This window comes from Apodemus sylvaticus, chromosome 15, assembly GCF_947179515.1.
Source record: "Apodemus sylvaticus chromosome 15, mApoSyl1.1, whole genome shotgun sequence".
NCBI classification, from domain to species: domain Eukaryota; kingdom Metazoa; phylum Chordata; class Mammalia; order Rodentia; family Muridae; genus Apodemus; species Apodemus sylvaticus.
The window spans coordinates 74,726,643-74,751,091 of record NC_067486.1 but is presented as its reverse complement, the minus strand read 5'-3'; the positions used below and the strand labels follow the sequence as shown (position 1 = coordinate 74,751,091).

Sequence of the window (24,449 nt, the reverse complement as noted above, 5' to 3'; positions counted from 1 at the left end):
TGGCAGTGATAGGCCAACGGCACACAGCACTGTAGTTACATTTCTCAGTTTTAGCGAACAAATGTTCTTAGCACTAACCCGATCACAAGCAGCAGAAAGTGAGCCTCACCTTTACTGGAGCACATTGCAAGAGTGGGTGTTGTTGGTTTCTGCACAAAAGGTCGGCCTGCCTACTCCTGCAGCACAGATTGCTTGTCTGCCCACCGCGTGTGCGGCCACGGGGATGTGGTAGAGACGTGGGCCGCAATGAGATACACCAGGCCAAACAGTTCCACGTGGGACTTTATTTAAGATGGAGAAAGGGGTAGCGGGCGGGAAGGAAGAAGAGAAAGAGAGAAAAGAGGGAGGGGGAGAAACGCTGCCCAGTTATATACGGGTGATGATGTAATTACAGGTAAAGGTGGGCCATGGAATTCTGGGTATACGGCGGCTGTTGCCTTGGCAACAGACCTATACATTGTCTTAATTGTCACTTGTATGACGTCACAAGCCTTGCAGGTCCCGGTACCTACAAGTGTGGTCTCCTGTAGGCTAGAGTAAGACAGAGCAGAGCCTTTGTAGTGAACCCCTCAGTCTTTAAGTTCTCTGAATTAACACTCCAATTTGCTGGCCAGTCCTGTTCCCTCCAAAGCAAGCTACCCACTTTCCTGCAGCCCACTGTCTGCTGGCAGAGTTGTCATGGTCCATTGCTTCCCGGTTGTCCTAAATAGTTACAAAGGCATCACTGGAAGATAAAATGGGTGTGCATCAGAAGACAAATGCTGTAACAAGGATTCCTTTATTAAACACCTCAGACACAGCATGCCTCTGTGAGCTGACAGCAGAGCAGAGAAAAGGCTGCCCACCAGAGGTAGCCTGTGAGAAACAGTTCTGAATTTACCCCAGCAGCAGCCCCTCTCCAGCAGCTTAGCAAAAGTGCCCGGGGCAGGGGAATTAAAGATGTCTCTTCTTCCATTATCACTGGTGTGCACCTACCCTGCCGGAACCTCTTTGTGCCTGTTTAAGGACAACTCAGAGGTGCCCTTGCAGAGCACTGTGGAGGGGAATCAGAACTTCTGCTGAAAATACCAATCTTTACATTCTACCCAAGGGGGTCTTATGTCACAGTCCTTATTCCAGTGGTGGCTTCCTCAAGCTTGAAAGATGCCACTCTCTGTGATTCTTGGGGCCTGGAAGATGGTGTACCAGGGGCTCCTCAGATACAAGGCAAGCTTGCTGTGAAGAGTCTGAACTCTCAGCCATCAGTACCATGAAAGGTGATGGGGGAAGGCAGCAAACCACAGAGGCCTGAGACCAATTCACAGTCCATCTTTAGACTCAGGGTGCACTCTAGCTGTGGGGGGCTGAGGACCAGCCTATTATGTTGAGTTTCTGAATACACAGCAGCAATTTAACTGTGTGTGTGTGTGTGTGTGTGTGTGTGTGTGGTGGGGGGAAAGAGAGAGGGAGAGGTAGAGGGAGAGGGAGAGAGAGACAGAGAGACAGAGAGACAGAGATGTAGTGTTTGTATATCTGGGGGGCATGTGTTTGGGTATGTTCATGTATGTGTGATGTGTTTTGGAGTTTGTGTTATGTGTAAATGGATGACTGTGCTTCTGTAGTAAATTTATGTTCTTCATTTACCTGTGTGGCATGTAGAGTATGTGTGTTGTGACTCGGTGTGGTGTGTGCTTGAAGGTGTGACTGGGCTCTGAATGATGAACTGAAGAAAATCAGTTAAGACCGAAAGACAGCAAAGCGAGCAAAGGTAGGAACAGAGGGGGAATCTAACGACTCTCAGTATCCTGTTAATTCATACCACGGCTCTGTACAAAAATAAAAAGGTTCTCATAAGATTATCTATTTCAATAAATAGTCAATAGAACACTCTCTTTTCTATAGCTCATCTTTGGGGTTAATATTCAGCCCATGCTTCCCGCGCTGTTCTTGATCCAAGATGGCAATCACTTCATCCGCCTGTATCCGCTCCTGCAAAAAGACAATTGACACATTTCTGGTACAAGCGAAATAACCAGCCCGGGCAGCAGATGCTTCTCCAACATTTTCAGCCAGCCATCTGTGCACAGATTGGTGCAACACCCTGTCTTGGATAAGCCTACTTCAGGCAAACCTGCTTCACACAGCCCCACGTTCTAAGCAATTACCTTCCGAGGTGACTCCTAAGGAAGACGTCTCATCCATTCATCGGCTTTCTACCCTTTCTGTCTCTCAGGCCCATCACCGTCTTGGCTTATCTCAGTGTCTCTCAGAAAAGACTACTCACCTTTTGCCAGAAAATCCTGGCCTTGGTCTCCCTCACTTGATAAGGTTTTTGGCCCTATCTTTCTATGTCCTGTTTCCGCCCTTGTCTTTTTATGAAGAATGAAGGTCAGAGTTTCTCAGACATGGCACTACTGGCATTTGAGGGAAAGAGAGACAGAGACAGAGGCAGAGACAGAAACAGAAAAGTCTTCCTGTATACTGTCCATGTTAACATCACTGGTCTGTAAGATACACCCTCATTGTGGGAACTAAAACTGTGTCTGGACATTGTGAAAGGTCCCGTCACTAGCTAAGTACTACATCTTAAGAGTAAGTGATTCAGATTCTTCTCACTCCTAGAAGGTTCCCAACAAGCTTGACTCCTTGCTCAGGCTCCTGGTGACCAGTCTCCCTTAAGTCTCACGGCAGCACGGTCCCACACAGGTCTCTCCATTCTTCAGTTGCTTCCTGGTTCTGTTTTCTTGGTGAGCTGTCAGGTTTTTAATATTTTTTTCATCCTCAGTTATATTGTGCACTGCCCCTCTCTGCCCACCTTTTACTGCAACGTTTGGTTACATCAAAGTCTTTGAGTAGTCATTCTTAAAATAGCTCCCCAGCCCTGATGTGAAATGCTCCCCAGGAGGCTTCCAGTTATATATAGCATGTTTTCTTTTACCCCTGTACCAGTCCAGCATATGACCATGAGGTCTTCCTTCAACTTCCAAGGCAACCTCCCCTTAAGGTTAAACCATTGTTTCCCTGTGATACTCCTCTAATCTAAGTCCACATGTTGGCTGACACCATCTTTTCCGTGTAGGTATTGCCCAGGACTAGGAGAGCTTACAAAGGTGTGAGGAGCGGAAGATGTCTGCAGTGACTTCTTCGCAGCTAGAAGAAAACCCACTAAATATGAACTGTGAAACATGACCCCTGGCTCCTTCTCACCAACACATCCAATGCTCACCTTTTAGAAAACATGCTGCTTTGACTACTTTGGTCTTCTTTCTGTGGGCTGTGTTTTCAGTTTATTTGTTTTCTTAGTGCTAGAGATTGGACCCGGAAGCTTGCATGTGCAAGGCGTGTGCTGCGACGCTGAGCTTTCTCCCTGGCCATTTTTGTTTCCTGACTACCCCACTCCAAACCTCTGCTCATCTCTGGTCTTCTGCAAGCCATCCTTAGCTCAGAATCCCTCTCTTCCAGTGTTCCTTTTAGTTGGCTCCTCCTGACACTCTGGTTGCAGCTCACATATCATGCATTTGTAGGTAGTTTGTCTACTATGCCCTGTTAATTCAGTTATGATATTCTATTTTCTATATATCACTTATTGCTGTTGAAATAAATCTTCTGATTATTTACATATTTTTGCTTATTTGCAATCTTTCTTCTTTTAGGTTGTAAAAAAGAGAGAGAAGGATCTCATCATCTTGGTCACTGATATATTTCCAGTGGCTATAAAACCTACTACCTCTTGTCAAGGGCCCTATTATAGTAAAAAAGAAGTATTTATGGGAATGAAGGCCTGACGTGTGTCTCCACAGGGATGCTCATCTTATAAAGTTTATTGCCAACATTGTCTCCAAATTAAACCATCCCTAACTCACTCTTGATGTCCCTAAGTGATCATTTGCTGCAGCAGACAATTCTTATAAAATTTGCCTAGTCTTTTGATAATATGGGTCCCTGTGATCATCCCTCTGGCTTGATGTTAAATTCCACGAAAGCATGAATTTTGTCCTGTCCAGTGTATATTGCCCTTTGCCAGGTCCCAGTACAGTTTCCTGCACACTAAATTATAAGAGTAACTATATTCTGCCTTGAAAACAAAGCTCTTGCCAGGCAGTAGCTGAGAGTTAGTAATGATGTCACATATAGGCAAAAATACTAAATAAGGGAAAACTACATTGTGGCATCCCAGGGCTCAGCAAGCTAACACGCATGCAAAGATTCAACATTTGATGGCCACAAGAAACTGTTAGCACATGCTTCTCTTAAAAGTGCTGGGACAGACGTCTACCGACAATCTAATAACTTATGTACGCATGTGACTGAATGCTTCCTGGAGATAAGACTTTTCTCTTTCTCTCTATCTCCTTTCCTTTCTTTCTTTTGATCTATCATCTATCAAATATATATCTTGTGTAGCCCTGGCTGTCCTGGAACTCACTCTGTAGACAAGGCTGGCCTCGAACTCAGAAATCTGCCTGCTTCTGCTCCTCATTGCTGGAAGTAAAGACATACACAACCATGAATATTCAATAAATGATATAGAGAATCTGTTTCTTACTTTCTTAGACAGGCTTTCTTTGTTCAGGAATCTGATTTAAGCTGGAGTTTAAACCAGGGATTCACAAACTTTGTTACATATTAGAATCACCTGGGAAGTTTTAAACTCCTGGAATTTAGAAAGCTCTATACATTGTTAGATCTGCACATCTGAAGGTGGGAATCAGGTGTTCTAGGCATCAAATTCTCAGGTGATTCCTGGAGTTTTTCCAGAAGAGGAAAATGTTCAATTAACCACATCGAGCTGCTTGTCATTTCCTACTGTGACCACTAGATGCCGCTCAAGCCTGAACAGTTGAGCCGTTTCTAAGTACTTTTCCATGAAGTGTGAACACTGGTGTTGAATTATCTTGAGCAGGAAGGAGCAGAGAACATGGTTTGCATTAATTATTTTAATAAAATGCTACAATGTATTGTGAGGGAGTGTAGGATATAAAATGGTTTTAAATTAATACTAAAGTGGTGTGCTGATTTTTCCACAATTTGCTGTCTAAGCCTTCATACAGGGACAATGGTGCTGGCATTTGTAGATTAAAAACCAAAGAAAGAGAAACTACAGGCTAAGGAGGATGCTGCACATCACACAACGTTTTCTGGGTTCTCACCATTGGTGCCTTTTTTGTCTTTCTGTACCAGGCTGTTGTCTTTGTGTCTGAGCTAACGCAAGCTGTCCTTACAGTGTGGTTTCAGATGCTCCTGGGGTGTGTTCCTTTCCTGGCTGCCAGACCCTTGTAGTCAGTGCCTATCTTCTGTTCACTACTGACGTAAAACCCTACCTAGCAGTGGAGAAAGTGCTTTGAGGGTGTAGACAAAAAGAAAATGTTTCTACAGTCCTGCTGCTGCTGCTGCTGCTGCTGTTGCGGCCACCGTCATTGGATTCAGTTTAGAAACTTAAAGGGAAAAATATGCACAACATTTTAAGACTAGAATTTCAGGCCCTGGGAGAGGATCTTGGTTAAGATGCATAGGGTTCTCACAGAGGCCTGCTTTTTCAGTCCCCAACTGCCATGTCTGGTGTCTCACTCTAACTCCAGGAGGACAGGTGGCCTCATAAGAACTCCACTTGCACTCATACATGCACGTGCACGCACGCGTGCACGCACGCGCGCGCGCGCACACCCCCCCCCACACACACACATAATTAAAAATCAAATCATCTTTAGCTGTATTTAGTGCATGCCTTTAATTCCAGCACTCTGGGGTGGGGTGGGGAGGAACAGAGGCAGGAGGATCCCTGTGAGTTCAAAAGTAGCCTGGTCTACATCGTGAGTTCCAGTACAACCAGTTCAACATAGAGAGATCCTGTCACAACCACTAGATACAAATCTTTAAAGGTGTAAAATAGTTTCACTTCTTCACATTCAGTCTTCAGTAGACTCTGAAGTCATCAGTAGACTTCTGTGTCGGCCTCAGATCTACCCTTAGGGACCATTACAATTAGTCTCTTGAGCTATGCTGAAGCTCTGATGGATATTTTTAAGCTGACGAGAGATATCACTGAGCTAAGAGGAGGACTTGGAAGTTACTCCCTAGAGAGAGCCTCACTGATTTCTCACTGGAGTTTCTATTCTGCCTGATAGTCTGAACTAGGACTCTTGACAGATGGAAACAGTAAAGTGACCCAGACACTCCGAATATAATATTATTTTAACTTTCAACTTAATAGTGTAACAAATAACAATGATCTTCCAGGTCTCTTTCTCCTTTCCCACACATGCTGCATGAACTAGTCAGAGATGTTCTGACGCTTTTCTCACCTTACTAGTGACCAGCAGAAAGTCGCTGGCTGCCAATGGTCTAGTGGTACAGTGGTGTCAGTGAGTTCTGTAGTCAACGTCTGTTGTGATAACCAAGGTGTGCTAATGGATCTATTTCTGCATGTGTCTTCATGGTTAGAACTCAACTGGGTAAATATTATCTTCACAGCCCCTCTTCTTTCCTCCAAATCTTACTACAGAAGCCACTACAGGCTTAGAAATGATGCAAAGGACTTCACAGAGTGGTCAATGCAGAGGGCAGGGTGTGGACTCACCAGTTCTCGGTAAAGAGGGTCTAGGGTAAACCACAGTGCCACAGCACAGCGCTGGCCTCTGGTGACTGCCTTCACCCCATGAGGGTTCTCGCCTCCAGAGGAGAAGCTGATCATTCGCCCACACTTTGGTTTTATAGAAGCCTGAGAACAAAATATAAATTAGACTTTCGGTTCCTGTACCACGTGACCTTCTATCGCTCCTTCTGCGCCATTACTCCTTTTGGTTAGAATTCGAAGCAAAGAACGATGGTATCTTCATGGTGAAATACAACACAGATCATCTCAAAAAGTTTTACCGGTAGAACATAAATAGTTTCAAAGTAACCTTTTCCTTATATAATAAGAACACTTAAGCAGCCCGTGTGGCACACCCCATGCACGCAAGGATCACGTGGCACGTGTTCTGGTGACAGCCCGCTCACTCAAGAACAAAAAACATCCACTTTACTGCACTATTTCAGCTCCTGGCGCTATCAGCTCATTGATACTTAATGTGGGTGTGCGTTCTGAGACCTGGAAAATTGGAAGGAAACTAGGACACGATGGATACCACAGAAGTTTTTACTGGTGGCCCAGGTCGCGGTCACGTGATTGTACACCCTTGGCAATTCTCCAGCCTACGGTTTATGTAGCTGTCACTGTATGAAGCGTTGACTTCACTTCCTTTACATACTTCTTGTCCGTGGGTCATACAGGCATCACGTGGTTTCCTCTAATGACGAGAGCACACCACCCCTTGAGCTGACCCACTCATGACTCCAGAGGTCTGAAACGACGACGGAATCCACAATTCAAAGCTCGCTCGCTGCTCAGCTGTCTGCTGGCAGTGCAGGCAGTGCGGTCAGCAAACTGCTGAGAGCCTTACGTCTGAGCAAGCATGGGCTGCGGAGTATTGGAGGCTGTGGTCCTATGTCTTACAGCGCATGGAATAGGATTAGACGCCATTTTGCATCCTTTAGGACATAATGAGAGCATACTCACTCCACTGAGGTTGGATAGGTGCAGATAGCACAGCAGCAGCCCTGGCCAGGGTGTGTGGGGGAATACAGGGGCATTCTACAGCTATTGGGCTGTTTCTTTCTAACCCTCTTAGGAACATATCTGAGTTTTTTCTAAAGTTCTTGAATGTTATGTAAGGTTAACTCTTATCCTGTGACTGTGCATGGGAAGCCAGAAGTTGGTGAAAATCAAAATTAAGAACCCAGTGTGTGTGAGTATCTGTGTGTGTGAGTGTGAGTGTGTTTGAGTGTGTGTGAGTGGGTATGTGTGAGTGTGGTTGTGTGTGTGTGAGTGAGTGTGTGTGCCTGTGTATGTGTGAGTTGTGTGCCTGTGTGTGTGTGTGTGTGTTTGGTTGTATGTGTGTGGGTCATACACATATGTGCTGGTGTCCATGAAATCCATAAGGAGGTCCTTGGAATCTGGAGTCTGAGCAGGTGTCAGCCACCTGATGTAGATGCTGGGAACAAAACGACCCTTCTGTATCCGATGCTGGGAAGGAAGAAAGGGCCCTGCCCACTTCTCTTGACATTGGGTTAGGTTTGTTAAGGGAAAGCAGATACATGAGAATTCCTAATTTTCAAGAATTCCTACCTGATAATTTCAATCATCTACAATAGCATTAAAACGCTATTGAATGAATGAACGTGAAGTGTTATTGAGCATTTTCATTAAAAAATTAACAATTTTTTTCATTCACTTTTTGGAAGGAAGTAGATTCTGAGTGTTTTGGTGGATGTCTCAGTTATTAGAACTGTAGAACTGTGTAAGGGGAACATCCCTCTGCCCTTTTGGCTTTCACACATAAAAACAGTAGGATGATATTTAACTTAACACTCAACAAAGACAGCACCAGTCCCTGTGCCATCAACCATGGGGCGCTTCCAAATATGGCCACTAGATGGAGTAGAAGCAAAGGAATCTTCAACCATCGGTCTGATTTTTTTTTTTTTTTCTTTCAAGTGATATAAAATAGGAGCCCTTTGCTTCTTCAGTTACCATGTTCCAAAGCTTGGAAATAAGGTGTTTTGTGCACAAAGCTCCTTCACAAGTGAGAATACTTTTCAAGGATTTAAAATCCAGCCCAGATCATCAATCCTGGTTTATACTCTCAGAGTCTGAAGCCGCAAACTACTTACTGATTTATCTTACTTTGGAGTGAGTCAGCACGTCTGTTTGAACATAGGTTATTGTGCTCAATTTCCTGAAATATTTTAAAATTATAACTGTGTTCCTGGGTTCTATTCCAACAACCCTCATAGGAATCCTCTTTAAGCCAATGATATATAGCCTGAGGTATCACTCACTTATACCACCACAGTGTTCCATGAATATTTCACCACGGAGGAAAATGGGCAAGCTAAGACTGAATGCACAAAACAAGGAGAGAGTTTAAATTTTCTTACCTGTGCCAAGACCTTTATGCACATGTCTTAGCTGCTTAGATTTTGCAGAAAGGAGACTTGCTAATCAATTTATAATTCATAAGTTCTTTTTTGTCATTTAATGTTCTTATAGTGAGTTTTCTTTGGCGTAATGATCAAAAGAGTCTAATTATATTGTCAGTTCGTGCTAAGGATGCTGGTTTCTGAGGGTATTTTTTTTTTTTGATTGTGAATAAAATGGTTGACTGTGAGGTTTGATTTAAACATTTGTGAATATAAATACCCATTTGGAGGTAAAGGTTCATGGCTTATACTTAATAGTATATACCATTTTGCATGCACATATGTGCTCATTTGGAAGTTCATGCTCAGTCTAAGCACTCTGGCTACTGGAAGCCATTGGTTTGTCCCTGATGTGGGTGACTTAGGGACGGAGGCTGGAAGATTCCCATCCCGTTACTTGACAGAACCTCCAGGCTTTGAATCCACTTCTAACATCCTTTAAATGACTGTGATGAAGTGCTTAAAAATCCATATATTTCAATTTTCTCATCTTTAAAATGGGTTAAATGGTGACTTATGCTTTAGTATTTTTATTATGTATAATCCATAGGAACCCTTTTTATTTCTTGAGCTCAAGAACTCTTTGAAATTCAGCAATCTGTAAGATCCTGGGAAAATGGTAATGCTGAATTAAAAATACTAAACCAATTTTAGGAAGAGGGTTACTTACAGTCACAGTTTTAGCATCCATTTCCGTGAAGATGAATTCTCCTCCTTCAAAGTCGTCATTCATATACAGGAGAGCACTGTAAGGGGGGGCGGGGCAGTCAGTGACAATACAGCCCTCAACAGCATCCCAGTAAAACATGAACGGATGACTAGGGATGAAGGGAGTGGTCTGAACCGGGAGCTATCTTTGATGTTGGCCCTCCAAACCCTTGAAATTACACCCAGGGGTGTCTGGGTTCTGCCCCTGGTGCTTACTGGTTCCATTTCCATATGGTTTTGTCCTCATTTCAGAGTCACTTGACACTGTCAACAGCTCATCAGGCTAGACTTCAGATAGCCCTATAAACCCAGCCACACTGCTTGTAACTCTCTTCTTGTGTATGAAAGGACCCCCAGGGGATGGTTTTTTCTTACCTTTAGCTTAGGTAAGGAATTGTTTGTGATCTAGCCTTGTCATGCAAATAGGGACTGCTCACTAAATGTTTTGAATAAAATACAATATAGCAACTGCCATGGTATTAAATACTAATAATCACTACATATTAAGATATATTGTTTCATGCTAGGATATCTCCTTTTACTGTACTAACATGCCTCCTCAAACTATACAGCAGTATTCCCTTTTGAGTTTCTATTTTCTTTTACTCTTCACAACACAATATTTTCATTGAATATCTGGGAATTTCACATCATGTACTCTGACCTCCCAGGTCTTCCCATCTCCAGCTTTTTGACCCGGAAAAAAGCAGGAAACAAAAAACAATTTGTGTGGCCCATATCCTGCTCACTGGAGACTGGTCACACTCCCAGTGGCCAGTCCCTTAAAGGAAATGGAGTTCTTTCCCAGCAGTTCTGCTTTCATAATATAAAAATGTAGGCACAGTTCTTGGTGAGTGTGAACAATACACATGCCTGTGATAATGTGTTAAGTATGTTCAGGGGTCATGCCTGTGTACTCTCGGGGTGGGAAACACATGCAAAATGATATGTCTTAGTGAAACAAAGCGAGTTAGAGAGTGGTTTGTCTAATTAAATGGAGGGAAATGTACATGATGCTTAATATAAAAATGAGACGGCTCCTCCTCCATTGTGGCTGCTCCAGGTGACTCCTGGAGAACTCTGCTTCGCGGGAATGAACAAGGAAGCAGGCAGAGCAAAGCAGCTTCCCAATCCCCACCAAAGCCTGCTTAGGAGCAGCCCCACCTGTAGTCCCGGAAGGTGTAGGCAGGAGGCTCCTTCCAGCACTCATTGGCTTCTGGATCCAGCAGGCAGTTGTCTGCATGGATGGGGTGACTGAGGTCATTTCTTCGATCCTGCTGCCCTGCCAGAAGAAGGAACAAAGGAAAATGAGATTAATCAGGATGGAGAACGGCAGAAGAATCACCGCAATGTGCAAGTTAAAAGCACAATTTGGCAGTCATCTTCCGTTTCTGCCTGTCCGTTGCAAAGCCTGAGAGACAGAAGGTAGTGGTGTTATATCAAAAAAGCCGTTGAGGGACTCCGGTGGCTCAGCATGACCCTGATATGGAACTTGGGCCAAGCCACACCTGTCTTTTCAGCTATAAAAGATGGACTGCATGTATCTGGGTAAACCCTGTGCACTCTGGCTTGCAGTGCCTGTGGGGTAGCAAAAGTTACAGAAGGACATGAAGATATAAACCAAGGGTTTTGGCTCACTCTCCTTGGGTGTAAAGTGCTCTGACAGCTAGTTCTTTTCACTCACACTGAGGTGGGTGAGGAGAAAAACCAAAACTATGAGGAGCAGGAGTGAGGGGCACCTGCCTGCAGAATGCTCCTCTGTGAGCATTCTACACACTGTCTACACAATAGGATTCTCCATTGACTTTTATTCTAGTCAGGGCTACTCTCCTAAGAACTAGACCAGTGAGAGTTTCAGATCATTCCAACCCAAAAGCTACAAAAGCACCCCACAGTTACTGTCTTCCACCTAAGCAAGTGAAATTCCAGCCCATTTCTTTAATACTACTCTATTTGTAGCCACAACTGTATTTTCCAGGTTCCAGTGTCCCTGAAACCCAAAGCAATGAGGCAGTTTTCTTCTGTCTTAGCAATTACGAGAAACGGATTTGAAGACAGAAAATACAGAATGAGAGTCTTCCAGAACTTTAAGAGTCAAAGGGGGAGAAAACGAGTTAGTAAATTTCTGTTGTTTTAGAAAGTTAGAGTCCTCCTAAGTGACCATTCTGGAATGCAATAGAGCTTTGTGGTGCATTGTTTTCTATCCTGTGGCATGCTAGGAAGAAGGTGACAAGTTCAGGTTCTGGAAACCTACCAGACAGGGCTGTTCTGCAGACCATGTGTGTATAGGAAAAATACAGGGTTGAGTTCAGCATGAAATAGGATTCCACAATCTTCCGAGCCTTCTCGCTGATGTCATAGAACAGCCTTGCACTCTTGAGTGGCACCCGGCCTTCATAACCAAACTGAAAGAACAAAAAGCCAAGGACATTGGGGGGACCGTGGGATTGACTGGAGGGCTTGAGACAAACAGGCTCTAGGTTTCATAAAGAGAATGCAGATGAGCCATCTCTGCACCGGCTAACAGGGAGAATAGCTTCTTCATGCTTGTGGGCTTAGAGGGAAGTGAAGCACTGAGGCAGGTCTTCCTGACTACAGCTCACTGCTCTCTCTCCCCAGCTCCTGCGATATAGTCTTCATTGTTCTCTAATATTATTTCCAGAGAAGAGAAGAACGACCGATTTTAGAACGTTTCCTTCATTAGCTCGTGAGCTCCTGGAGGATAGCGGCTGCATAGTTTTGGGGGAGATAGAAACATAGGAAGCACGAAGCTTGGTGAATGCATGCTGAAGGAAGGAGTTGCCTGAAACAGCAGCGTGGCCGGGCTGTAGCTCAGTGGTCATGCATCTGCCCAGAATGAACCCTCAGCACTGCAAGCAAACGATACAGCCACCAACCGTTTCATGTTGTGCCCTTTTAGAATCTTCTCTCTGAACCTGCCATTCGCAACGGCCGCTGCCATCCCCTAGGAACCCAAGCTAAAGGCAAACGAAGAATTTACTTTGAGTGCTTTCAAAACAGTTGCTCCTTCAAACTTCTCGTTGGGTGTGTGGGGTGACGTTTTCCCTCGGTATCCATCACCAACCAGCATGATTCCCTGAGAATAAAACGAATTAAAAGACTTCATTAGTGACAAGCAAGACAATCCAGCACTCAGCATCATTTAACAGCACCGTCCCCAACGGAGTTGACAAATGTGTTCTTGTATTTAGGGTAATTATTGTTCTTCATGTGAGTGTCTCTATATAACCAATTCTAACCAATGGGGCCAATTTTCTTTGATCATCAGTCCATTTTCATTGGAAAAAATTACTGCCTTTTCTTAAATAGAAATAATTCAAATTATTCACATACTAGTTAATTGCTGGTTAAAATAAAGAGAATTCTCCATTGACTTTTATGCTAGTCAGGGTATATGCAGCATGGCTACTCTCCTAAGAACTAGACCAGTGGGAGTTTCAGATCTTTCCAACCCAAAAGCCACAAAAGTACCTCCACAGTTACTGTCTTCTATCTAAGTAAGTGCAATTCCAACCCATTTCTCTAATACTGCCATCAAGACTCAGGACACTTGAACACAGGGGCTGCCTTCCTCCAGGAAACTGTCCTACAGGTTGAGGACCGAATGGCAAAGGGTCTTTTCCCCCTCTCGGTCACTGCCTCCAGGCTCAGGGTACACTAGCTTTAAGGGCTCCCCTTCTCTAGTCCTTACACTCGCCACACTGTGGAGCTCCCGGCACTGCTCTTCCGACAGGACGTTATCTAGAAGAACCCGTTGAGTCCCGTTCAGCTGTTCGGAGTTGTAGACGAAGGTGATGTTCTCATAGAGCAGAGGGCCACCTGGAGGGACAAAACAGAGTGTCCTCCTGCTATTTCCACTTTCTAAGAGGGAGCACAGAAAACCCAGTAGTCATTCTGCAATGTAGAGCACCGGAGAAGCAGTCTCCATAGGAACACAGAAAGCACAAGACAAATCACGTAGTATAAAGCTTGATAAATGTTTAGGTCTCAAACCTGAGGACAATCCGCTAGCTAATTACCACAGGTGCTGATTACCACATCAAAGTGGATGGTCTGTCAGCCAGTCTCAGGCATATATGTCCCCTGCTTTGAATTCTCCTGTGCAGGGACTAGGCTAGGTAACTCTTGTCCAAGCTTCCCTTTCTTATATAACCCAGCCATTTTAGCTAAGCTAGCCTCTTGCCCTCTGGGCTGACACTTATCATCCCACTGTCCTGGGGTTTCAGCCTCTAGCACTCTCATGCCTCTTTTCCTCCTCATGTGTCCGGTTTACTTTGTCATGTTCACTCTGGACTCTCCCAGAAGCCTCTGCCTATGCTTTCCCTTATATCTATAATAAACACCTCAACCCTTTAGGAAGGGTCACATCCTCCTTTTCCTTCTTTCTTTTTTTATTATTCAAAAAACAAGATAGGTTGAGGGGAAAGTAGATGTTTGGGTACCAGCTCTCCCCACAGGTCTATGAGCATTATATGTACAATGGTTAAGCTGTTTGTTTTTTATTCGATTCTGATCTTAGAAAGCAGAATTCCACATGCTTTGGCATGTCGTCCAGGAAGATGCCCTTCTTCACGGCCCCTGATCTGAAGCTCTGATACAGCATCACAGTCAACTCACTGCCTGCAGATTCCTGCGCTCTAAGAATAGTATGCATGCTTCAGATAGGGCATGTGGAATCCTTCCGCATGGGACTCAGTCATCAGGGAACACAACATCCCCTGGTGTCCCCAACATGGTTGACAACGAGCTCTTGTATTTGTGCTTACATGTGAGTATTGTTCTTCATGTGAGTGTCTCTTTTAGTGTTTAAAAAACATTAACCCCACATAGGCTCCTTGGAGAATGAGTGGGGTAGAGGGATACAGCCTCTGATGGTGAGAAAGATGAAGAAGAGACTGAAGAAGAAATTGAACAAAGAAAGAGAACAATTCCTGCCCCCATTACAGTCATGAACATAAGAACCTGATGCATTCCTGAAGGTACCACAACTCCCCGGAGCGAGGCCAGCTACAGAGGGCACAACAGTCAAAGGGCGCTGTCAGGGGAGTGAAAAGATATCCACTGAAGGAAGAGGAGATGCACGAATCAATGCTGATAAGAGCAGATTAAACTGGAGGATAACACTATTTGTTAGTCCAGTTTGGTTCTGAGCTCTGCCACAGTCATGGTCAATGGAACACTGAAAGAAAGAGGCAGAGCTCATCTGTCTTGAGCTGTGCATAGCTATTTGTTAGAGCTGTTGCTCCTGGAGGAACACCACTGCTGCCTAGCTATCTTGGATGCAATTTTTCTTGCATGTGTGCAAGTATGAAGCTATGCCTGTATTATCTATATTTATGTCTCATATAACTTAGTGCCAAGAATTATGAAATCAAAAGAAAGCAGGAATGCAAAAGTAACTGTGGCCAAATCAGCAATATTAGTGGAAAAGATTGATATTACTTTGCTTAAAATAAAATGCCAGATTCCACAAGAACATTCTCCTTAATGACTGAGACAAAGTTCTTTGGAACTTTCATTTCTTGCAGTATGTTGCTGTGTAATGCTGGGTTTTATCCCATGCTTTAAATATTGAAACTACTATGAAATCTTAGTGAATATGATGAATTTTACTTTTAATCAGGCTTGATCTGACCACACTATCTATTAGCTTATCAATTTGATTTATTGTTAATCTTTAATAATTAAATCAAGCAATCAGTGTGAATTGACCTTAAGTGCCCCCATCAGGATATACATTGATAGTAGGACTCAGCTAAAACACAGTCATTCAGATGACCTAATCATTGCCTCCATTAATTTAAAAATCTAGTATCAAAATTTGTAAATGTAGAATTTCTTGGATTCTGAGACTAAACCCCTAGGGTCCTAGTTTTCGGAATCACATATTTTATATAAGTAGAAAAGGAAGTAGTTTTCTTTATAAATTGATGCTTCTTAGAATTTGTTGTACCACTAACTTATAAGTGGATATTAGCCATAAAGTACACACTATGATTGTATCAACCACACTATGATTTACAGACCCAAAGAAGCCAAATAACAAGGAGGGCCAAAGAGAAGAGGCTTGAATAAATTAGACATCAGAGGTGGATTGAGGGAGGAAACTGGGTGGGAGAGGGAGTGAGGAAGGGGAACAAGGAGGGAGAAACAGGTATAAGGAGATGGAGGGAGAAGAGGATGGATATTAGCAGTGAGTAGGGGAGGGGGCAGATACCTGGGTCAGGGAGGCAGCACAGAGTCAATGGGGGGTGACACAAACTAGGACTTTTAGCACTGGGGTATATGGAGCCTGAAGTGGCCTGTAGTCTGTAACCAGACAGGACTCCCAGTGGAGGGATAAGGACACCAACCTACCCACAAAACCATTGACCAGAAATGTGTCCTGCCTGCCAAAAGTGCAGAGACAATGATGGAGCAGAGACTGAAGGGATGACCCACCAATGACTGGCCCAACTTGAGACCCATAACATGGGCAAGAATCGATCCCTGACACTATTAATGATTCTCTGTTATTGCTTGCAGAGCCTAGCACAACTGTCCTCTGAGGGGCTCTACACAGCAGCGAATGGTAACAGACGCAGAGACCCAGATCTCAGGGAATCTTGTGAAAGAGTTCGGGGAAGGACTGAGGGGCTTGAAGGGCATAGAGATACCACAGTAGGACCAACATGGACCCTTGGGGGCTCCCAGAGTCTGAACCATCAACCTAGCTCCCCATACATTCATAGCAGATGTGTAGCTTGGTCTTCAGTCAATCTATAAAACCTATTTTTATGGACAATGTCACATGCAACCAATCTGTAGAATCCATCTTTATGGAAGATGTAGTCACATCTGATCTTTATTTATTGTACTTTGTTCTTTCAGGAGATCATATAAGCAATTTGGTTCACATGGGATTGAGTTAATTATCACCTGGAAAGTTTTCAGTAAATTGTGCTGTGCTTAAATAAACGACTCAGGGTCAGACTCCCAACGCTTGAATAAATGCTGGCTACTTAGTTGTCCTGAACTGAACTGCCATCTTGCCTCCTGGGGATTGTGACTCTGCTGGCCTCGGTGGTGGCAGTGGTGACAGAGATCTCACACTCTGCTCTTAAGTCTGCCCTGTCTCCCTTCCATGACGGATGTGGTGGCAGAGATCTCGCACTCTGTTCTTGAGTCTCCCCTCTCTCCCTTCCATGATGGACTGTGAAATGTGATGTGAAACTACAAGCTGAAATAAAGCTTTTTCCCCACAAGTTGCCTTTAGTCATGGTGTTTTATCACAGCAAGATAAACCCTAACAAAGACACCAGCCAAGCCTCAACTGAGATGTTGGGATAAACTTTGTGGGAGACCATGAATTCCTGGCCATATCTACACTGTCACCAGATTGTGACCCACAGAAATGATGAGATAATAAATGGCTATTGTCTTAAGCAGATGAAATTAGATAAAACAAAGTAACAACTGCCCCTTCAGAAGCCTTTTTCATATCGTTTGGAAAAGATTTTCCAATCTATGTAACTAATTTGAATTAGAAATAAAGGAAGATACCTTTAAAATCAGAAAACTGCATATTTACTGTAACTTAGGAGTTAAAAAAATATTCTCTGAGCAAGAAATGCATAATAATTGTAGATTTATGAGAAAACATTTGATAATATGAAATTGAAATAGAAGTAGAACAGTTTAGTGAGCTACATTGCTTTGCAAATATTTATTAAATATTCATTATTTTTTAGTTTGAAATAATTTACTTGAATATAATAAGATTATTCTTAAAATATGAAATTTAAGATTATAATGCTAAAATATTTAGAAAAAAGTGTACCACTCAAATTCTGTATAAGTGTTTGCTGCTATTATCATTACACTGAATTAGTTAGCTATAATTAGAATACTAAATTAGATTCTGGTATTGATATTATTAAGCTTGCCATAATGGAGTATATTTAGAAGAGGGGTTTAAAATATTGGCAGCACTCTCAGTCCTGCAACAAGTAACATTCAAATACCACATGGTACCAGTATTAAATATGTATTAAATATGAAGTATTAAATATGTAGAATTGAAGACACGAGAAAAATTGGTATTTGAAACATGTTTTTCATGAGCTTATATAATTACCACAGATTTTGAACAGAAAGTTATAACACTTAGAAAACAAATGTGTAAGGGAGAGAGAGAGAGAGAGAGAGAGAGAGAGAGAGAGAGAGAGAGAGAGAGAGAGAAAGAGAGAGGGAACCTTGGCATTCATGAGAATTCAATCCATCCAAAGATGACTAACAGTAGCACACCAGACAGAGGAAGATGTGAAAATTATAATAAAAATGTACTCCAATAGGTTGTGGTTCCTAAGGCCTGGTTTGATGGCTGTAGCCAACTGTTAACCACCGTGCAGGGAGATTTAGTTAACCAACTTAATTCTTCTCTCATTCATAAAGTATGTGCCTGGCTCCAGCTCCCTGAATTTTACACAGATCATGTAGAGAAGTGCGCCCTTGTGCTCCCTGTTTGTGGTTCATGGCGAGGAGCAATGGTATTCCCATAAATATCACATGTCACTAGACATGGGGCAGGGTGCAAGATAATAACCCTGCCTTCACAGATGATGACTGCAGGGCACAGAGGGATTAAGCAGTGACAGTTTCATAGTGTGCTTCCTATTGTAACACACCCTGAAACCAAGGCTTCAGAGTCCAAGGGCAATATTATTTCTGCTGTGTCCCAGGTCACTCTGGAGTCATAAGTGAGTATGGTCTCTGGAAAATGGGTGTTAAAAGAATGTGTGACAGAGGTATCTTCAGAAAATCAGCATGAATGTTCCTTACTTGGGGGTAGTTTTAGGGTTGGCCCCCAAGTGACTGTTCTCTTGGTACTGAAGAGCTGTCCTGTGTGAAGATTATTTAACACTAACTCGAATAGATGATAGATTCTTTATTTTATGGCATGTTCCTCCTGTCTTTTCCCCTTGGCATCTGCTTTCTGCCAAGCCACTGGAGTGCTCTGGGATTGTTAATTTTATAGCTTGCCACTGTTCTCAGTTTGGATTCTATTCAAGTGTTGGGGACACTACAGTCATGGTGTAATAAGTAATGTATTTATATTTTGTTACCAGTTTCTAGTTCAACACATAAAACACTTAAGTTTCCCTAATAATAGAAGTATATTTTAATATTTATAGTCTTCCCAAAGCTCATGATTTATGCCAGTGAAGTACCTTATAGTGTTTCCCTTGTATAGACTCAGAATGGGTCTTGTCCTTGAAGGCCTAATGATCAGAGGGTTATAAGCACCAGGTTTATATAAACTTTCAGTGGAGATGCTGGGAAGATAGGAATGCAGAGAGTACAGGAAAGGTCTGTTTCCTGGTATCCTTAGATCAATCAGCATAGGTGACTGCCAGCTGTGACTTTTATCATCTCTAAAGTGAAGTGGGGACAAGACCTAAGCCGTTGGGATCTAAAGCAGTCTCCAGGTATAGACACTGGCGTTGAATCTATGATGTCATGTCGGTGGCTCCCAGATGTCTGCTCAGTGACAGTGATGGAATGCATCCCACGTACCTTCTCACAGACATAGTCTGTCTTCATGGCAACAGTAGATACAAAAAGGAATGCAGATTTATTTATCTTTCATATTGGCATATTTCCAGAAAACATCCTGAGATCCATTTGTTAGTTTAATCAAGAGAACTATAGAAATGGTAGCTGTGGCTAACCAACCAATCATTACAAAAATTCGCCCGTCCACCCTTCCTGCTAACCTTAGTTACCAGACATTGGATTCCTTGGTAGCTGAAAAGAGGAAAAAGCTTTGAAATCTGACAAGTGCCCTGGAGTTTCTGAAACATTTTCAGTAAAGTACTGGTACATTGGCATTCCCTTCCTGGGTGGCTTCTGAGTTTCAAAAGGAACTTGAACTCTGGGTGACTAGGAAGTTTTCAGCTTCTGGGTTCTGTGGCTACACGCTGAGGTCTAGGTCAGAGCAGGTGGGCCTATTATCCTGTTTACTGTTTCCAACCAACTTGATGAAAGTACAGGAAGGAAAGGGCTGGGAAATTCAGGACCAGCAAGGTCAGAAGTTTCAGAGAAGCCAGGGAGGTGCTAACCAGTTCTCCTGAGCACAGAAGGCCAGAACCCTGGATGTATGTGCTTTGGTCTCTTAGGGCTGTGCATAGGCAGCTCCACCTTTGTAGGTTCAACAAAACTTGAAACTGAAAGAGTTAAAAAGAAATTGTGGGTTCATTTCTGGAGGATTCCCCAGCATGCAATAAAGACACATGCTATGTTAACAGCAGCCTTATTTATAATAGCCGGAATCTAGAAAGAACCCAGATGTCCCTCAGTGGAGGAATGGATACAGAAAATGTGGTATAGTTACACAATGGAATACTACTCAGCAATTAGAAACAATGAATTCATGAAATTTTTAGGCAAATGGTTGGAACTAGCAAATATCATCCTAAGTGAGGTAACCCAATCACAAAAGAATACACATGGAATGCAGGCACTGATATTGTAATATATGTAATGTTGTAAGTGGATATTAATTAGCCCAGAAGCTCTGAATATTCAAGACACAATTAACATATCAAATGATTCCCAAGAAGGAAGGAAGGAGAGGTCCCTGGTCCTGGAAAGGCTCGATGCAGCATTGTAGGGGATTACCAGGACAGAGAAATGGGAGGGGGTGATTGGGAAATGGGCGGAGAAAAGGGCTTATGGGACTTATGGGGAGGGGGGAACCGGGAAAGGGGAAAGCATTTGGAATGTAAACAAAGAATATAGAAAAAAAAAAGCCAGGCAATGGTGGCACACACCTTTAATCCCAGCACTTGGGAGGCAGAAGCATGTAGATTTCTGAGTTTGAGGCCAGCCTGGTCTACAGAGTGAGTTCCAGGGCAGCCAGGGCTACACAGAGAAACCCTGTCTCAAAAAAACCAAAAAACCAAAAAAAAAACAAAACAAAACAAACAAACAAACAAAAAGAGAAAATAAAAAAAAAAAGAAATTGTTTCTGCAGCTGTGTTTTCTTACCTGTGTTCTTTAGAGAATACACTATGGCATATGTAAAATTGCAATATGTGCATAACACATTATATTAGATAGTATAAGTAGTTTATGGGTGATTTAAGGGATGCAGGAAGCTGCAAGGTGTTCTGTCAATCCTATGATATTTTATCTCAGGGTGTCGAGCATTCTTAGACTCCATTATCCTTAAGAAAGTGTCAGTCGTGGGATCAATCCTTGTACATACTTATACCTGTATTTTGTCCATATGGCTTATACTTTATGCTATACTTTAGGTACAATTATTTATAATCAATGAAGTAGGGATAGAAGAAAATATGATCATCCGGTTCAAGTGCTTCTGTGATGTCATGTGTTGTAAGACATTTGAGAAGTGACTAAATTGCCTCTTGTGAGAGACTGTTACTGTGAAAATGAAGGTTCATGGGTTTGCTTGAAAAATAACAGGTGTTAAGTACTGGTAATATTGTCAGTGGTACTCTTGCTATCATTACAACTATGCTTGACTATGTCAAAACTGCTTGGGGCAGTCCTCTGCAATTCTACTAATTCTGTCCTTCTGTGACCAGGTGTACGGCCTTCTGTTCTTCTTGTTCCTATGCCTGTGTCCCACTAGTTTTACCCACTAGACCAGCTCTCTACACACGTCTAATAAATCACTCTGAACTGTCTTTAGGCTGACATTGTAGATCAGTTTTAGGTTACTTACACAGCATGTGCAAGGCTCAGCACCAAATTTCCACCATATCCTACATATTTTAAAAGTGAAATTTATTTTGGTCCAAAGCCTCACTCAAATCTATATTATTTAAGGATTTTAGAAGCATATGCATGACTTACATCTTCTTCAAGATCCTTAGGTATGTAGACTACTCCGCACTATCTACTACTTACTCACTGGCTGAGCAACAGAAATAAATCTAGTGACCTCTCTATCCCTCAAGTATTCAGCGGAGAATGGGGAGGACCACACAGGTCCTGTCTAATCCAAATTATGGAAGGCGTATTTGGAAACATTCCTTCTCAATGACATAGAGATCTGATGCATTCTTATGTTTTAAGTATTGAGTTCAGATGTTGGCAGATGTAGTCATAATATTACAGAGAAATGGCTTAACTTCAATCTCTTAAAGGATTTCCCCATCTCATGTCCTTCCTTGATCATTATAGATGTAAAAGCTTACAAGGGCTTACCTTCTCTTAGATCTCGACCTATCTTGGGTGGTGACTTCTTTCCCATTGACAATCCATGAATTTCTGTCCCATCCATATTCACTCCTGAAGGGACTCTGTCCATTCAAAAAAGTTGAGACTTATTATTTCTCACTGAATAAAAATGTTCTAAGGCAGAGAATACTGTACTTAAATAGGGTTTGATTCTGAATTGCATACCATTCACCTATCTTCCTAAATCAAGTTCTATGCTATGCCTCTGTCTGGGTCTCTCAGCTTCCTCCAGATGCTGTGTTTTTAAGTCTTTTCTCTCAACTTTTATTACAATTAATTTTACTCCCTTCATATCAGCATATTTTTAAAAAAATAGATGATTGGGTGGACCCTTAATTCTCCACGTTGCATTGTTTCTTGAACATGAACTGCATCACTGAATAATGCTCTAGTAGAGATGAACCGTGTCCTAATGTAATAGTTGGTTCTTGGCTAGTCTGAGGAGAAAGACACAGTTTTTGTCAAGCTTTTCAAATGCACCAGTGATAGCAGAGAGCCTTTCAGACTACACAGACTTGGTATGTCCAAACACTCCTATATATCTTTGATTTTTCCCCAATCATATTATGTCATCCAGAAACTGATTGACTGCAAGATTCTAAGACATGAAACTTTCACTTTATTGAGGCAGAACCATAATCTAGTGCCATCTATAAACAGAGGTCCCTTCCACTGACAGGTGTCCTTTCCACTGACAGGTGTGCCTTCCATTGACACAGCCTTTCTCAATCCATTGACTGGACTATGTGATCCCAGACAGGCAACTCAAACCTGGATAAGTTTGACTTACTTAGAAACAGGTGAGTTGACTTCAATTATATTAAAAATGGGTTCTCTTAGTTTCAATTTGATTAGTAATAACACATAATTCACTATACAGAAACCTTTATGACCTTTATTTCAAATGAATAGAGTAAAGGAATTTACTGTCAACAGGCAAATTTTGAATATGATCAAAGTGTGTTGTATGAAAATCTCAAAGACCCAAAATCATCTTAAAGTGCAAATTTTATAATATCCATTAATAAAAATAACATCCAGCCTTATGCAATGAGTAATCACAGAAAATTAGCATTTGGAGAACTCTCAGGAAAGTTTCTTCTTTTAATAAAGAATCTCCACACACAGGAGAAAAGTAATCCCTCAAAATCATACAGAAGTGAGTGGGAGAGCTGGGGCCAGGACACATCTCCTAACATGCAACTCAAAGAATAATTCCATAGCTTTCTCTAATCTACTGGAGTTGAGTTCCGGGTACCATCTCCCTCCCTGAGCATCTCATCTCACCAATAGTCTGTTTTGAAAATAGAGGACTCACCTGTTCTCATCCTGCCGTCCTCCATAACTGACCCAGTAATTCTGTTTACAGTTGAAGAAAAGGTATACATTTATTACCAAAATGCCACCAAAATGGAATAAAAATTTTAAATACTCCTAATAAAATACTTAGAAGACCTGAAATATTCAGAAACTTTTACTGTGTATTGACAAAGAGAAGACTAATGGAATTTTGCCAAAGGCACCATGGTTACCAAGTACAGCAAAAGACCATATGGAATTAGGTGCTCTGGCCTCTGGTTCTGGATAGAGACTTGGAATCTGGTAACAGAAAGGGCTTCAAGGGTCCTTCAATGCAAGTGCTTTGTGGATCATGACTAAAACTTGAACAAAGAAACCAAGCTGGATTAATTATCTGAACAGAACCATGGAGTAAGTGTTATATGTTGGGGTCTCTTGCAATCCCAAAACATAATTCTTCAAAATACTAAGTAGGAACACATATATATACTACACCAGAAATAGTACCTTAAAATAACCTAATTTTAAAAAGTATTCTGTTGCCAATAAGCCATAATTAAGAACCAATTAGAAATATGCTATAATTAATGATTTCACCAACACATTAATATGAATACTGCATAAAATATTCAGTATTCAATAGGTAAGTGGAAAAACCTATACCTAGTTAAAGAGAAAAAAAACAATAGTATGTGAAAAGGAGAAAATAGTATAAACTGCCATCAGAAAAACAGAAGTTAAAATAGGAGTGATATAGCCAATTGGCACTTAATATATATGAGGAGCATGGATACTTTTCCTCTTGTAAGGTTGGTAAATTGGTACTTTCCTATGTCACTAGAAACAATGAAGTTATCAGAAACATTTTCCTTAGAAAAAAAGTTAAGATTCAAGAACTTCCAGACCTGTATTTATCATGCAACAGAGTCCACTCCTGACATTTATTTGAAATAATAATTTAATAACAGTGCTCCCTGGACTATGCATTTTCAAGAGAAATTGGAAATAATTGGAACATCAAAAGAATCAATCATATACTAATTCTATCTACATAGCCAAAATATTTTAAATCCTTAACAACATGAAGAACCAGGTAAGTATTTCATTAAATACAAACAAGAACTTGAATTTATCTACAGCATGGATTCCGTCTGCAAAGGGAGCTGTGAAAC

At 42.0% G+C, this 24,449-nt stretch overlaps 1 protein-coding gene across 1 annotated transcript in view; it reads right to left on the bottom strand.

Annotated features, from left to right (window-relative positions):
- Positions 1-264: 264 nt before the first annotated feature.
- P3h2 (prolyl 3-hydroxylase 2) overlaps positions 265-24,449 on the bottom strand; it is a 158,710-nt gene continuing 134,525 nt past the window's right edge. Inside the window, exons 7-15 of the mRNA XM_052158432.1 lie at positions 23,297-23,337; positions 21,946-22,040; positions 13,421-13,548; positions 12,710-12,805; positions 11,963-12,113; positions 10,873-10,990; positions 9,671-9,746; positions 6,557-6,697; positions 265-1,968 (exon numbers count right to left, since the gene is read on the bottom strand). Coding sequence (XP_052014392.1) covers positions 1,876-1,968; positions 6,557-6,697; positions 9,671-9,746; positions 10,873-10,990; positions 11,963-12,113; positions 12,710-12,805; positions 13,421-13,548; positions 21,946-22,040; positions 23,297-23,337 — 939 coding nt within the window. The 3' untranslated portion in view covers positions 265-1,875. The remainder of the gene's footprint in view (positions 1,969-6,556; positions 6,698-9,670; positions 9,747-10,872; positions 10,991-11,962; positions 12,114-12,709; positions 12,806-13,420; positions 13,549-21,945; positions 22,041-23,296; positions 23,338-24,449) is intronic.